This window comes from Vanellus vanellus (assembly GCF_965231255.1).
Source record: "Vanellus vanellus genome assembly, chromosome: 16".
Taxonomy (NCBI): Eukaryota; Metazoa; Chordata; class Aves; order Charadriiformes; family Charadriidae; genus Vanellus; species Vanellus vanellus.
Window position 1 is genome coordinate 2,914,857 of NC_138921.1, and position 17,601 is coordinate 2,932,457.

Below are 17,601 nucleotides of genomic sequence, written 5' to 3' on the forward strand. Positions count from 1 at the left end.
TATGAAAATGATAATAAACATTTAAAAACTTATATGTGAAGGCTATTGATTAATTCCCATTCTAGCAGTGAGAATTAGCAAGTCATAATCCATTATGATAAGAGTGAAATACACCTTTTTCCTTTTTGCATTTCCTGCTAATAATATCTTGGCAATGAGAAAATAAAAAGTATTTTCTCTGTGAAGATTTGTTTGCAATTGAAAAAAAACTGCATTGTATTCTTTTTCAGGTGTCATAACCGAAAGGTGTTTTACCTTATTCCTGTACACACTTGTACGTTGGATAATGGTAATAGGCAGGTACTCAGCTGTAACTAACTTTTATTTTTACTACACAGTGCCCTGTCAGCTTACACAGAATTATTTTTTGCCGTTGTATCTGTTAAAACATTGTTTTGGTGTTTTATTAACTTTCCATGAAAATTTTAATGACTGTTTATATTTTCACAATGATGCCTCTTCGGGTAAATGAATAGAATATTCTTGTACAAAACTGGGTGTCTCCAGTCTTTTCTTTTCCTTTCCCCCACTCCCCCACCCCTGCCCTTTGAAAGATACTGAAAATTTCACACTTCTTTTTGGATCCAGATGCTTCTTTAGTGCTGTCTGTCTCCACTGGATTTAAAGAGCATATACTGAGAATGATATAGTAAGGGCAGTTAGAGTGGCTCTCTCAACTAAACAATTTATAGAATTACAGTTAACAGCAGAGGTGATGTGACCTTTGGTGTTTTGTTATTTTTTTTTCTGAGAATCCAGATTTTGGTAATTGGAGTATTAATAGACTTAGTTGTTTATTTTGAGAGGTGATTTCACTTAAAAAACAAACAAACAAAAAAAAAAAACAAAAAAAAAACAACAAAAAAAAAGAAAAACAAAACACAACAAAACACACATAGTAGTTGCTTATTTTGGTGAGAAGTGTAGTGGTAAAGTTATCCCTCTACTGCAGGACAAACAGTGAGAAGGCTGTGAACTGCCTCTTTCGCAAGCAAGTAAATGCTACTCCCAGTTGTCATCCTTGACTACTCTGGGATGTACACGTGCTTAGATAAGGTAGTTACCATATACAGATAAATATACAGAGAGAGAGAGAGAAGGAGATAGTCATCTATCTATATAAATCTATCACAGTCAAGGATCAGTAGATCTGACAGATCACACAGGTGAGAAGGAGCTTGGGCTCCTGGAGGGCATGCAGTCTGACGTCCTACTCGAAACAGGACTGCTGCAAACAACAGAGCAGATTAGTCATGGCTTTGTCTACCCAGGTCCTGGGAGGTGGTGACTCACCTGCTTTGCTGCCTCTCCAAAACTTTTGTCTCCTTTCTGGCTTCCATGGAGGACAAAGTAGTTGCCTGGTCTGTCGTACTGTTTCTCTTACTAAAATTCAATCTTTACTTGAATCTTCCCCTAAAAGTTTTCTTTTCTGAAGGTGGCTTTCACAGCTGTTTCATGGTGTCAAATTTGTTCCCTCGTAAGAAAAATATTTCAACTAGAGTAATAGAAAATATCTTCAGGACAGGATATAGGTGCTTGGCATAAGTATGGTTCTGAACCTGCGCAGCACCTGCTCTCCGTTAGCCGTGTGCCTGAAAATGCTGTCAGGCGGCACTGAGAGGCTGGTGAGGGCTTGCGTTGAGTGTTGAGTGTTAGAAGCATTACAGATCATTGCGTAGGCAGACAGAGACCAATGTATTATTGCCCAGTTCAATCTTCTGTACGGAATTTAAAATACTCTTCAAAAATCTAAAATCTAGTTACAGTGTTACAATATGAGGAACTTTGCAATTTACAGGGATAGTGAAATCTCTAGTGTTTTGCCAAGTTTTGTTAGTGATCACAATTTGCATCTTGAAGTTGTAACTTGCTACAGTTATTTAAGCTCTTTTCTTTTGGAGACTGGATCAGGGAGCCAGAGAGCAGAGAGGGAGTCAAATGCTGCAGGTTTTTTTTTTTTCTCCCCAATTCTACTGCAACAGACAGACATACATACTCTCAATTGTGAACTGAACATTTTTAGTAGGATCAAGAAGTAGTAGAGTTAATGACAGTAAGTATAGTGCATTAATATATCTGGGAATCAAAAGGCATTGTTTATTATAGGAAAACAGTTATGAATATGTCTTATGATATACTTAAGAGTTAAATTTAGTAGGGAAATATTTTTTTTTTTCCGTTTCGTATCTAATTTATTTGAATGCTGAGTAATAAGAAAGCCGGTTTGGACAATTAGAATATTGAGGGATGGTACAACTTCAGACTTTCCCCTTTTCCCTGTCTCACTCAACGGCAGCTCCTCAGCCAGTCTGGTCTCACTGGTAGCCCTGACCCTAGGGACTTACCTGCAATGACCTCCACCGTGAGGTTAACGGTGCTTTTCCCGGGCTTTGGGACGCATTGCCCTGCATGGCCGTTCCTTCTCCTGAGCGTGGGATAACCCGGAACCCAGCTGTGTTGCTGTGTAGAGAGGGGGAGCGCTGCCTGTTTCCATTCCCTCCTTTTCAGTCCCTCCTGCCAGGATGCGTAGGTGTTGCATGTCACACCAGTCCTGGGGGAGAGGGCTCAGTTTGTGGAACAGTAATAGGTTGGTGTAGCCCAAAGAGCATCTGTGCCAGTCACAGCTAAGCAGGGTGGAAGAATACAGGTGATGTCCAATACCTACAGGATTCGGTATTCAAATTATTGCAACTCTACAGAATATTACCTTGTAAACAGTGTAAAGCAATATGATCTGATCTTATTTCTTCTGGACTCAGTGGCAAGATTATACTTGCAGAAAATCGTTTTGAGAGAGAATATAAGCTCTTCTTTAATTGGGTCCCATTAGTTTGTTGGGTGTACTTGGGAGTAGATAGTGAATTATGATTAAGAACATCAGAAGTGGCTGTGAGAAGTTTCCTGTAAAATCATGGAATAAATTCTTGTCTCTCCCACTTCGCATGAAGTTAATGGAGGTGCAGTACTGGTTTCTGGCACAGATGCTTTGATAGGATTAGGGTGAAACTCGAGAAGAGCTCGGTGCTGTGTAATAGTGAATTTCTTTTGACGTTTATGAATTCTGCCCCAAAAGTGTTTTTTGTTTAAAAATGGAGTTTTCATAGAAGTGAATTCGGGTGTGAACTCTCTCATATTGTAATATATAGCTGTTTACGGATTTGAGAATTGCGTAGTTTTTAAGTGCGAGACTGTACTGGTCTTGCAGTTTCTTAGGCTTCAGTAGTTCTGAACTATATGGAATTTATACATCAATAGTTCTGAAAATGCATGGAGATTCAGAAGTTTAAGAATCCTATTTTAAATGTGAAATCTGAGGCCGTGTCAAGTTCTATGTAGTGAACAGCTTTGGTGGGTTACATACTCAATGTCAGTAAGGTTTTGCAAGCATTAAAGGGGCCTTTAATGGTTTTACAGGGAAAGATACTTGGCTCGTGCTTGTGCCCAAAAGCACAAGTCTGCCTTTTCATTCTTCTGAGGAAGTAACTGTGCTATTTGATAAGGTGATTTAGGTACTAAAGCCCTGGATTTTTGATTCTGTAAAAGGAGAGAGACTTTGTTACCAATATTATCATATCACAACATTACATGTTCAAAAAATGTGCCTCTCCTTCTTTGAGGTTATATGACTTACCGGGAGAAGCAGCAGAATCACGAACAATGCTGGGTTTGAGGCTTTGAAGCTGTAGTTGAAGACTGCTGGCAATATTAGTATTTTTCGTACAGCAGAAACTCCTTAGAAGCTTTACTTTAAACATGATTGTAGAGTAAACTATACTTAGATAATAATCTCTGCATGATAGACATGCTGCTGGAAGGCTTCATCCTTTCAGTTGGCCAAGGAGGGGTGTTAAGTATTCCGTTCTTAACATGCTGTAGAATTTTGTGTTTGCATTTCTAAAGATCTGCAGCGTATTCCTGTAAAATTGAACTGACAGAACTCAGATAATTAACAAATTCTTACTCCTTGACAAAGTTATTTAATCATCTGTTTTTACTCTGCAGCGGAGATTGCATCTTCTGGCTGAATAAGATTTAGAATCTGGTACAGGCGTACCAAAAGTAGTTTTACTCTGGTGGTTTTAGCATCCAAAAGCAATGGAGTGAGGACAGCAGATGTTTTTGAGGCTTGTGTATTCTTCAGGCATTCATTCAAGTGACTGGTTCACACTGCACTCCACTGTGAGAGATTTTATTTTTTTTTAAACTCTCTAAAATCTCTGCAGTTTGGTACCAAGTTTACAGATTTTTATTTTGGAATAAAAAACTGCTGTGCATTTCATAAGTTTGCTGTGTATTGTTTAAACTGCTATAGTTTAAGTCAGTACGATGGAGGAATTTCGCTTGAGTGTGTCAGTGAGAGGTTCAGGGCAGTTGTTTAATGTTGTTTAAGTTATGTAAATTGATTTTACACCTTTAATGATTCACTTTGTTTCTTCATTGTCTGCATCTGCGGTTAAGTTTTAAAGGATCTCTCAGCAGTCATGGCAAAGAATGGTCATGAATTCCTCATCCTCCTACTTTAATATTGAACGCTACAAACGTGTTTGCTTTTATGCCTTTGTTTTTTCTTGTGGTGTTATTTTTTGTTTGGTTTGTTTTTTTAAATTCAAAGTTGGTGTCTTCTGCAAGTAAAGATTAAAGCTGCTTTGGCGATATAGGTCACAGTTGAAACGGTTTCATGAAACATGCTACCGTTGAAAATTAAAGCCGCTGGAGTTATGTTATGTATAAATGCTTGTATTTCCCTATTCTGAGCATGTTGGTGTTTTCTGTTTTTGTAGTGGTGGAAGAAGGATTGTGGGAGAATGGACTTTCCTATGAGTGTAGGACCCTGCTCTTCAAAGCAATTCATAATCTTCTGGAAAGGTAAGAAAACCTCTATTGCACTCAAATATTTCACTTCAATATTTAAAATAATGCAGAAAACCTACAGACCATTTATATTATTATTGATCTTAAACCACATTTTCCTAAAGGTAGAACTTTAGTGCAAGAGATGCGGGACAAAGGTGGATCTCTTAAGTCATTGATCCATCTGGTAATGGATCATAAAATGCTGTGCAGACTAATTAAATGCTTATACAAAGACTAATGTTGATATATTTCTGCTTGCATTCTTGTTGGGGAGCTATTTCAAAAGAAAAAAGTTTACACCTTCTTGAGGTGTTTATAGAGAATATGTTTACAGAAAATAATTGTTTCTGACCTCCAACCCCTTTGATGAGGTTAAACAGTACGTATCTTAACAGATAACATTAAAATATCTTAATTCTGTTCTTCCAATCATCCTAGTTACGTGCGTGTTAAAATTTGACTTAATTTGTGCACAATATTCAAGGTGAAGTTTAACAGTTTCTGGCTCTGTGAGGCCTAATGTCTCCTAGCATTGCTTCCCTTTGTCTTGATCGTGTGTGTGTGTGCGTGTGTATACACACACACACACAAACATATACATGAGACATGACTGCAAAGTTATTCTGTGATTAGTTAATACACTTACGGCTTTTTCTTTTTAATCCAGCTATCAACTCTTAAGTTTACTGAAGATTATCTTGTTATTAGGCCTTCAGTGTATGACAATGCATCTTGGATTACTGCATTAAATTCCTTCTCTGTTCCTGCAGTTCTTCAGGTCACCATCACCTACCTGTATTATAGTTCAGTTCTTTTTACAAATTGGGAGATCATCTCAGAATTAAATGTCACTAGGCTGTTCCCACTTTTTCTGAATTTATTATAATAACAACAACAAGAACAAAATATAATGCGCCTCTCCTGTGCCTTTGTGTTACAGTAATTTTGCAGAATGTAGCACTGAATATTTTTCAATTAGCTTATTTTCTGAAAGAAAAATACTTTCATCTTGTCTCATTTAGTATCCTGTTTGCTTGCATGTAGATTTACTAGTAATGAGGTTTGCGTTGTGCTCCTGAGGTGGTGTTTCCAGGAGTTGTGGTACCTGTCCCCCTGTCCGTATCTGCTGGAGAGTGAAGTCTGAATGGCCGCCTGCGTGCGTGTGCGCGGGTGCAAGGAATAGTTGTTGTATTGCCCATTTTCTACCTCATCAGTCTTTTTGGTGGGGGGATTTTTACATAAGTAACAGGCTACTTAAAGTGAATAAAAGTATTAAAATGAAATTCCCTGTCTAGAATATTCACTAGTTCTTTTGTAGCTTTGCAGTATAAAAGGGAAAAATAATTTCATATGTGTTTATTAATCTGCGGTACCCTGCCAACTGACTTTTAAGTATGACTCCTAGTGAATATTTTTATTCATTGGACCTTTTTCAGCTTGTGAAGTAAATTTTTAATTTATTTAAAAAAAAAAAAAACAAACCAAAACCAACTTAATTGAAATCAGTTGGCGGAGTTAGCAGAATCGTTGTGTCCAGCTGTGCCTGAGAAGTCTTCAGAGCTCTCTTTCTGGGGGCAGTGCCTTTGGATCACAGGTGGTGGGCAGGCGCCGGGGCTTTGCCGAAGGCCCGGGCTGGGGCCGCCGGGGGCCGCCGTGACCGCTGCGCCGACGGTGGGCTCCCCGCGGGCTCTGCCGGTGGCGGCACCCTCGCTTCAGGGGGCTTCTGAGGGAAAACTCGTCAAGCTGACTGAGGGCGATGGCTGACCAAACAGCGATCCGATTACCTACCTCATTTCTACAGTATTATAGCTGAGTTTGTACGTTATACGCTTTTTGGTTGGTGGTTTTTTTTTTTTGTTCGCCATACCAAAACTTAAGTTAAAATCATAATTATTTCACTTAAAATAACAGCAATAAGTGCGTAGGCTTTCTTAAAAAGAGAAATAACACTTTAATTTTTAAAGATCCATTTTATCCTGTGTTTAGGAACAGCTTGATTAATAATAAAGAAGTCTTGAATTTCTCTTTGATCTTACCAGAAGATGACAGGGACATTGCCTGCTCTTGAAGCTTTGTGGGGTTTTCTTGGCTTATTTTGCAGTCAGTAAAGGACAGATTTTCTCCCCTCCGGAAGCTCTTGCGTCCCACCAAGAGGTGATTTCCTCAGGAGGGCCGGTTGGCCTGCGAGGTTTTGGCTGGCCCGAGGGGCGCTGGCGGCGGTGGGACGCAGGGAGCGGGCGGGAGGAGGCCGCTGGGAACCGGTTCCAGCCGGTTCTGTCACACTGCCCATCTCCTGCCAGCCGGGGGCCTGGGGTGCCTTAGCTCGGCCCCGCTCCACAGGGGCTGGGCAGGAGCTGCCGGAGAAGGGGCATGAAGAACCATTGTGGCGGGAAAACCCGGCGGAGGGAAGGAAATGGCGGCAGGAAGAGCCCTGACAGGCAGGTGACCTGCCACCTCCTCCTCCGCCCTGAGGAGTTGGGAGGGTGAAACCTGCCCTAAAAGTACAGGAAGTTGTGACTAGGAAGAAGGGGTGTTTGTTTTAAGTTAACCCTGGGAAGGGCAAGGAAGGGACCTATTGGAGCAGGGCCAGAGAAGGCCACAGAGATGCTGTGAGGGCCTGGAGCCCCTCTGCTGGGAGGACAGGCTGAGAGAGTTGGGGGGGTTCAGTCTGGAGAAGAGAAGGCTCCGGGGGGACCTCAGAGCCCCTTCCAGTCCCTAAAGGGGCTCCAGGAGAGCCGGGGAGGGACTCTGGATCAGGGAGGGGAGCCATAGGACGAGGGGGAATGGTTTAAACTGAAAGAGGGGATATTTGGATGAGAGATGAGGAAGAAATTCTCTCCTGTGAGGGTGGTGAGCCCCTGGCGCAGGTTGCCCAGAGCAGCTGTGGCTGCCCCATCCCTGGAGGTGTTCAAGGCCAGGTTGGACGGGGCTTGGAGCAACCTGGGCTGGGGGGAGGTGTCCCTGCCCGTGGTGGGGGGTGGGACTGGATGGTTTCCAAACCAAACCATTCTATGAATCTACGATTCTGTGATATTTACACAATTGTTTATTTCCCTTTTTTTCCCCCCTCAGTACCCAATTGAGCGATCAGAAGTTTATGTTAATTGGCAATTAAAAAATGTTAGAAGATCTGAGGAAATAATACTCAAAATATTGTGGTATTACTACATAATCATTACTATGCCTTTGTCAGGCTGTTATTTTCATAGAAAAATCAGAAATATGAGAGGTCAAGTGACAATGACATGCTCTAACAGCTGTACTGCTTAGGAGGAAAATATCACTCAGCCTTAACTAGAGAAATGAGCCAAGGAGTTCAGAGTATTTTATGTCCTTATTTTATATGATTAAATAACTGCTTTTAAGTGTATACTCATTTGAGTTTTTATTACCAGCTTTTTTTTTTTTTATGCAAGTTCAGTATTACAGCTTACTGTTAAAGACTAGTTACCATTGAGTGCTTATGCAGCAAAAATAATGCCGTACTGTCATTAATTGTTCAGTCGGCTGAACATTTGAGACCCATGCTTCGGCAGTCCTGTTTCCTATTTCGTATGGGCTTATACCTTAAATAACCTGTGATTTAGCTTAGCATGTGAAGGTTGGCTGATTTTTAAGGCCAAGTCTAGCCATGAAGATTTTTTTTCTAGGAAAGTAGTGTTAGTTTGCGGCAGTTAAACCTGCCATCATGAGACGTGATGATGTTGCATAAAGTGTGTGTGTGGTGCAGGAGAGTTTACTATATATTTTGCTAGTACAGATTATTTTCCTTAGGGATCTGATGTAAGCTTCAGACCTCCTTTTGTTTGTATAAAGTGTGCTGACACTGACAGACTTTCTCTGATAGCAAATATTTCCTAGGGAAACAGTTGCTAAAGCATAGGGTTTTTTCTTCCCACCAGCACAGCAGCAAATATTTAGATCACTGCTGGTTTAGCTTCCAAATTCAGTTTAAGATATTGGCATATTCAGCTGGGCTGGATTCTTTCTACTTTGAGAAACTGCTGTTAGAATTTTCTTCAGCCTAGCTTTAACTTTGGAAAACCCTGCCAAGTTTATACAGAAGAATTAGGAACATAGTAGTATCTATGTTGATTTGTCATCCGTTGCCTATCTGTGTCTTCTAGGTATGCTTTTGAAGTATGGATCACACAGTTTTTCTAAACTTTGCAGAATGTACTTTCCCAGAAGGTTTCATGTGATTATTATTTTGTTTTGTTTTGGCTGATATCTAGCAACTGCTATAGAAACAAACTATTGAAAAACTTTGAAGGATGGAGAAGTATAGTACTTCCATCTAAATAAACAGATACTGATTAGACACGAAATGTATAGGGAAAACTCGTATGTTGCTCGTAATGGTAAGTAAGCCACTAGCCACAGACAACCAGGTTTTCAGAATTTTTGAAACAGAAGATTTACCTTACTGAAAATATTCCTTCATAACATATTTCTGTATGTGATCCCTTGGGCAGTGTGTTCAGCTGCATGTTTAATGTATGAAACATACTTAAATCGTGTTGGTGTATTGCTAGTGTGATTCATCTGTACAGGTGGACTTAGAAAGGCATCAAGCACTCCTTAGCTTGTCACCCTAAATTGGTTATTGATCACTTTACATCCTCGCTGTTGGGTTTTTTTAAAGGCATGGAATATATAGTTTCTGTAAAGAAATTGTGCACTTCTAAAGGGACCACAGGAAATGGGTAACTTATGGCTCTAAATTTAGTGGTGTGAGACTGTTTGTTGGAGTGAGGTTTTTTGAGAAAGGAAATGGTAACTATGGAAGTTTCAACACCTGAAATCAGACTGTGGATCATGTGACAGAAAAAGGGTTCATTGTTAATATTGGTTAATACAATTTCCTGTCATTTGTATATTATACCATTATACTATTGCCATTTACATGCCAAAAATACAGGAATGCATATTCTTTATCATGAAGTCTGAGAGAAACACAGTATAGAAAATAATCGGTGCTATGAATTGTTTTTGTTCAAGAAGAGGAGTTCGAAAAATAAGAAAAAAGAGTAGCGTGGAGCAGAAAAGATTCTGTCAGAGGGGAAAATGCATATGTGAGGATTAGCGTCAGTGACAGCATCGTGAGATTGGACAGTGATTCTCTATGACTAGTGTGGGAAAAGGGAAACTGGCAAAGTTAAATGGAACCCAAATGCTGCAAAGTTGATTTCAATATGATGGAAGTTCAGCTGCTTAATCCCTTAGATTTACTGTCTTCAATGACTGCTTTTAATTGTATCGGAAGATGTAACTAGTAATTGTTGTTGTAATTATTTTCTAGGTGCTTGATGGATAAAAACTTCGTAAGAATTGGAAAATGGTTCATAAGACCCTATGACAAGGATGAGAAGCCTGTTAATAAAAGGTAAGATGATCTATATATCAAGTATCGTTCCTGTCAATGTTGTATATTCCATGATGGTAATTTGATGCAGCATTTTGGTGGTAGTTTTTCTACTTCTTTTACCATGTGACAAGTTAGAAAAACAGACACTGTTTTTTCCCTTCAGTAATACGTAAATTTTCAGGTCTTGTTATGGTAATTCAAGATAAGAAGATGAAGTTGGTGTTTATCCCTTAAATCCACAGAAATGTCTTTTTTTTTTTTTTTTTTTAATTATTTTTTGAAGAGCATCTGCCTGTTTCTCTCATTATACAACAGAATTCCAGGTAGTTACAAGAAATTATTTGAATTCCTGGACACTTAACCCCAACCTGACATTTTAAGCAGTAAAATAAGTAGTATATAGATTTACTTATTTTCTTTAAAGATACCAGCCAGATACACAGCTTTCACTGATTAGGCAGGCTGACAAATCAGACCTGTATGTTTGATTAATGCGCTGCTTTTTGCAGTAAGATAACCATGGAAAAGGGCTAGCTGTCTCCACTTCCTCACTGCTATTTCCTCTCCTAGCTCCAAAGGTTACAATGTTCTCAGATCTTCTGGTACTTGCATTTATAGTCATCCGCTAAACAAGTTCTGTCAAAAATAATCTGAGTTAAGCTGAAACACAGATTTTCTAACGGGAATCATTTTGACAGAACTGGGTTAGGAAGTGACTAAACATGCAGTTATGCTGGAAGATTTGAAGGTAATGAGCAAGTGGAGATGAAGCAGGGTGGCAACTTCATCCAGCGTAGCTACAGTCACAATGGTGTGTCTGATGGCAGCTGCAGGTACAGGTGGAAATCATGCTGTAGATCATACATACCTTCTCCCTCTCATCTCTATCTCACTGCACTCTTACAGCAGAAATGTCTCACCTCTGCTACAGTGTAATACGACAAGCTTTGTGTTAACCGGGTACTTCCAAACAGCAGTTGTTTTTAAGATATAATGCAGTAATTAAACATGGATTTGTCTCCTTTCTAAAACCAGAAAACATTAACCTAGCATGAGGGTATTTCTTTTATTGCTGTTTACATTTTGTAGCAAACTAGAGTTACACTGTGTATGTGTAATCTTTGATTTCACGTCGATCTAATGTCAAGAAGCCACTGAAAGGTCCAGGTTTTTCTGTCCCTTTCTCTGTCCTGGTTGTACGCAACCACCTTCTTCCCTTGTGTTTTCTCTGCTGCTTTTCTGATCTTCTGGAAGATTAATTCCCTAGAGTGACATAAGAAGTGGCATCTTTACCAGCTTCTGGAAAAGGGAGACAGCCCCTTTCAGCAAAAGCTATTTGTTTTATCAGCTTTACTGCAGCCTTAGTGCTCAGATTAAACGTATTTGTGAGTCTCGTGTCTGTTCCTGGTGTGTATCAATTTAAGAACTGAAGCGTCTGTCTGACGCAGTAGATGGTGTCTGTCAAAACCAGCAGCAGCACTGGCATGGAAGGTGGTGTTACTTTACAATTCTGGCAGATTAGTAGGTCCTGTGTCTTACTTACATGTGTGTAACACCGTATCACTTGTACAGTGAGGGGATCTGCAGGGGATAATTACATTTGGAAATATATGTACAGTGTGCACATAAATATATCTGGTCTGGAACATGTTATGAAAAAGAATTCACATGGAACTTAAATTGTATTTTGAAGTATTCTTGTATATAAACCTGACATTTTTATTGAGAATTGAAGGGTAGACTCTCGATTTGAAGAAGATAACATTTGTTGTTGGTTTGTGTGGGTTGATTTCTTTGTTTTGTTTTTCTTTTTTTTATAACGTACTTGCCACTATAGATCCTATTGATATACACCATTTTAAGCACATTTATTTAGCAATAATAAATATGGCCTAATTTGAGGTAGGTTTTATGTTGTTTCAGGTCGTTAATTTCTCTACTATAAATGTATCATTGGAGTTAACTAATCACACTGAAAGATGGTAGTAAAGACTGCAGAAGTTGACAGTAGAGTCAACTGTGGACAGTAGCAGCAAATAGCAGGAGGCTTTGGGGACTAATTTGTCCAGGCACTTTTTATTTAATCTTTTAAGCTTTCTTTCTCAGTATAGCACAAAAAGCTATCTTTACACAAATTAAGTGATTCATGTTGATTCCATATACGTCCTTTGTGAAACTCTTGCTCTAAGCAGCTGCTTGCTGTAGATAAAGCAATAAGGAGCAGTCTCAGGAAGAAGAGGCCAACTGAGAGTGTGTTGGTATGCTAGCACTGTGGGTAATGCCTTCATAACCAAAAGAAGTGGTATTTTAAAAAATAGTAGGTAAACCCATGTTAATATATAAAATACTAGAAATAAGTTGCAGGTATGTACAGTGATTAGGTTGAAGTCTGGGAAGAGGTAATCCCTGTTGCAAATGCATGTACTATGCTCCTTGAACATGGAAAGAGATGGCTAGATAGATCTATATAGAAATATACCCACCTCGAATGGAGAAAAACTGAGCGGGTGTCATTCTGGCAAAGAAACACAAATAGTTCCCAAGTCTGCTTTTATACTTTTACCTGTGGCAAAGTTAGTCATCTCAAATTTCCAACATCCCGAGTTACTAACTTCATATCAGGAATATACCGAAAAGTCTTGGACTGGCTATAAATAAACAGGGAAGGAGTTAGAACTCATGTGGCTGGCTTTCAAGGAGTACATTCATTCAGGGCCTGTGATTTTTGTGAATGGCATTAAAGAAGGGCGGGGAGGTCTGTGATTTTAGAATGAAGTTCAGAGATGAAGTGGAGCATGGCAGTGGCCATGACCTAGTTAGTCCTGAGATGTGAAAAGGAGATCTAAGAACAACAGACGACCTTCCCAGGCGGTATTAAAAACAACATGAAAGATGAGCTTTCCTGGTACTTTCAGGAGGAGTGAGGGAACGGCAGAGGGAGTTACAGACAGATCCGTATACGGTTATAGTGTGAGCCAGATGCTTTTGACAGGAAATTCAGCGCAGAACTTGTGGGTTTTCTTTCCCAAGTATCTTTAATATTATGTGTCACTTACTAAATAATTCTTCATGTTTTATTGTCTAGTCTACAGCTGTGCGTGTCTAAAATATGTTTCCATGCTACTGCTGGAAAATGGCGAACTTGCTTATTTATCTACACAATTTCCTAAAGGAGAATTGTATGTTTGGAGTGTAGCGAATTTGATACAAGGCATTGATAGTGCCTTCCACTGTGTGGTGAAAATTCATCTTTGCAGTCTATTCAGAATCACTTTCCAAGTTTTGTACAGGGTTTTTGGTTTCAGAAAGCACCACCATAAAATGTAGAACGTCTTACTGACAGAAAAAAATTATGACCATTTTATTCAAGAATCTTTGCTAATTATTTCAGTGATTGTTTTCTTGGTATGTAGTAGGAAATTGGGGGGGAAAAATCAGTTTGTTCTGAACTGTATGAGCAACTTAAGTTGTTAAGCTGTTTTTAATTTGCTTAAATGTAAAGAATGTGGGGGAAAAAAAAATGTTGCTTTTGGTAGCTGAAATAGCTGATGGGTCATCCGCTCTTCCAGAAGTCTGTTAGGTTCTTTTGAGCCTTAAGAAGGAAAAAAGTTCCATCAGTGAAATATTTCGAAGTAGAGTTTATTTCTTTTTCTGGTAGTAGGTGAGAAGTCTGAAAGATCGGAATGGTATCTAGATAGCCTCGTTATCCTCTGTGCGCTTGAAACAGTGCGGATGGAAGAGCTGAATTTCACTTAGGCTGCAGTGACATACAGTTCTTTAATTGCGGTTTCCAAGTAGATTTCTGTTTGTTTCTGTCCAGTAAGACAGTTGATTATGACAGCCTCATGTGATGCTGATAGAATATAGACATTTCTGAGTTACGAGTGCCTGGGCTGTATCTTACATACAGTATCCTAAGCATTCACATCTCAACTCTTCCCTCTTAAATCTAATCCATCAACTTTTACCGCTGTAACAGAGTTCAGTCAGTACATCCATATCCAGTTTTGCTCAACAGCTCTGTTTGTTTCTTTGCAAGCACCAAAATCGGGTGTTAATTAGTGCCATCAAAACCAGAAGACTGCAGACGCTTTAAGCACTGCTTCCTCTTTGAGATCCTGGAAATTATCATTGCCTTTGGTTTCCTGGGAGTAGTCAGAGGACTTACCCAAGGAATATCTAGATCAGGGATACCAAACTTGACGTTTGGCATTGTTGCAAGCTGCGTTTGCTTTCTGCCGTGCTAGAAACTCCTGTCAGGATCTTCATCTGAGAACATCAGGGTTAGCGAGCCCTAGAGAAGCTGCGGTGCTGTGCCAGGAGGAGCTGGGAAGTAGGGGACTAGTGCCTGTGGGAGGCTGGAGCACCTTAGCTGGCTCTGGTAGGGACGTTTGGTCCTGGCACCCAACACTACGCAGATCGTGACTTTTGACAAGTGGTATTAAGATGTTTCATTAAATGATGGCATAATTCGGTAAAAGCATGGTAAAACAAGTTTAAGTGATCTATTTAAATTTTTTAATAAGATGTGAATTCCTCAGCTGAGAAACGGTTACTGATTAATTGGGCATGTACAGTTTGCTGCAGAGCAGTGAGAATGTCTCAAGTTAAAACTGGCGGGTTTTATTTTCTTGAATTTGAGAAAAATAAGCCATATAAATTGTTTTAATTCTGTAAGTTTGTGTGCTTGTATTTTAACCATGTTTTAAAAAATTCGGTAATGCGATCATATGTGTTTCTTGAAAATGGTGTATAGTGATACTATAGTAATATATATGTACAGTATTGCCAACTAACACTATCATAAATGAGGAAAGTCTAGGAAGGAAAACAAAAAATCTGATTTAATTTTAAATAACGTGTGCTCATTCATGACTTGTCAAAATAAATATGATAGAAATACGGAGTAATAAGAAATACTGCGTATTTTTCAATAATTCTTCCTACCCCTGTAAAAATAAGCTTTTCTATTTCAGTTTAAGAGGCTTAGTTCCCAGACAAATATTTTCGTATTTTTGAGGTTTAAATTCTGAAATGTTATGTTCATCTTTAGTGAGTCTCTTCTCAGTCTTACTTAACAGTTTCAGTAAAATCATACATCAAGCTAGTGTATTATGTCGGTGGGTGGGTGGTTTTCTGTTCGCTTTTTTAAATTGGTGATCTTGTGCGTGCTAAAGATAACTTAATTCTTACCTACTCTGACATATTGGGTAGTGTACCCAGTGGAATACGGTTTGCAGTCATATTTTAGCAGAAGGAATAGATAGAAAATACAGATTATAAAATAAGTGTTTTCACATGCATTTTTCAGCAAAAGCTGGTGTCATTGATATCAGTATGCTTATATTTATGAATATGTTTTAAAGTAATTTAATATCTCTAATATATTTGAGTATATTCATTTAATAAATATAATGTGGTTTTATGTTTTATAGACAGACGACAGTAAAACATTATTGACAACTTAAGGTTACTTAAGGATACTGTTAAGATGGTTTGGGGAAATGCTATTCAGGCACTACCATTTTAATTACTATTATCTATTGCAGATACATAATACTGGGAGTGCTGGGTTATTTTCTTTGTGTCATATTCCAAGAATCTTGTGCATAAAATACTTAATTGAAAATGTTAGCACACTCTGCAAGAAAAAAAGCATTTTGGACTGAAGATATGTTCGTGTGCTTTATTACTAAAGTAACTTTCTAGATAAGCTATAAATTACGAATTGTTCTGTATTCAATTTTCTGTTGTTTTTCATTTAATAAAGTAAATAATAAAACAGTATTTTCTAAAAGATGGTAAGAACTCTCACAGAGCATGCAGTAAAATTTTCATTGAATATATTAAGTATATGACCCAGTTTGCACTACCTCTGCACAGCTCTACATTATGGTATGTAGCTACAGCCGTTACTTTTTATGACTGTCCTTCATTAAATGAAAGAGGAAGCTGGATTGGTATACTTGTAGCAGCTAGCGCTGAGGACCACTTTCTTCATGATAATGACCTAACCTTTTCATCTTCCTTTCCTGGGGTAAGAGCATTAAAAAGACAGTGGCAAAGCAACCCCAGGCGCCGATTCTTCAGATTCCTTGACCCTTGCCAATCAAGATAAAATCCTGGGAACAACAGAAAGACTCCCTGCATGGGGTCATCAGTAAGGTGTCACTGGAGCAGTTCTTCTAGTGTGCTGCATATCCCCACTTCAGCTCTTTCAAATGATGCTGTAGGGATTGCACACAGCTGTTTGCTGAATGTGTGGAACTGAGCCAGACAGCTAAGGTAAAACATGAGGAATGTTGATAGGCGTGCCATTGGTTGTTCTTTCCTGTGATATTTTGTGCTTTGTTGCTAGACATGAGTTTGAAATTCCTTCTTTGCAAGTGTACTCTTGCCTTGAGAACAGAGGTTATATTATTGCAGTGCCCTCTTTGAATGGATGCAGCATTATCTCAAAACAGGACTGCTCCTAATGAAATTTATTGTGGTATTTGCACTGTGTGTTTTGGAGCGTCTGTGTGTCTGTTGCATCCACAATGTAGATTGTGGGTCCCTAATTTCATGCAGAAATTCCAAAACATGGGCAGGATGGTATGAGGCAGGAGTCTATGCAGTACAACTGCCAAAGCTTTGTAATCTGGTGTGGCAGAATCTTGTAAAAGAATGTTTGTAAGCTCCAGTTGTTTGGCTCGTAGTGAGCTACCAACACAGAAGGAAGATACTACTGACCAACATCTACTAGTTCAAAATGAATTGTTAGCAGAATTCTTATCCCTTTCTGTCTTGAGAAAGAAAAATGCCGTCTGGCCCGCTGCCTGTGAAGGTAGCCTGTTCTCCTGTGCTCTTGCTTGAGCCAGTAGAAATATTCATGGTGCTGTCAGATTATCGTGGGGCTTTCACAAGTTTGATTTTGGTGAGGTGCCTGAGACTTTGGTTTGCATTTTTCATTCTGAAATACTCTGAATATTTCTGAAATACTCTGAATTTTCAGCATATGTTTATAGCTACCCTTCCCTTGTAGGATTTTGAGGAAGCCAGGGTGTATGGGATATGTGCAGTGGGATATATGTGTTTCCCTGGGCAGCCAGTTACATGGTTTAGGTCAGGTCACCTCTTTCACCGTTTTGGGGGATATGGTGGCATATACTTTGGGGTATTCCAGTTTATAATGCAGATCAGTTATTGGTAGAAGTTAAGGAGTGTTTTACTGATCTAATGAAAGTAAGCGAACAAATATATAAAGCTGCTCTTGTCGTCTTTAGGGTCTGGATTTTGTAAAACCTTCTCTTGTTATTATTTGCTGGCAACATTTATTGTATATACAAATATTTATATATATGCAAGGTTACTGGAATGCCTACATATATTCCAAATAT

At 39.0% G+C, this 17,601-nt stretch overlaps 1 protein-coding gene across 1 annotated transcript in view; it reads left to right on the plus strand.

Moving 5' to 3' along the window:
- MED13L (mediator complex subunit 13L) overlaps positions 1 to 17,601 on the plus strand; it is a 203,163-nt gene that overhangs the window by 90,410 nt on the left and 95,152 nt on the right. The window contains exons 3-4 of the mRNA XM_082491423.1: positions 4,782 to 4,866; positions 10,157 to 10,240. Coding sequence (XP_082347549.1) covers positions 4,782 to 4,866; positions 10,157 to 10,240 — 169 coding nt within the window. The remainder of the gene's footprint in view (positions 1 to 4,781; positions 4,867 to 10,156; positions 10,241 to 17,601) is intronic.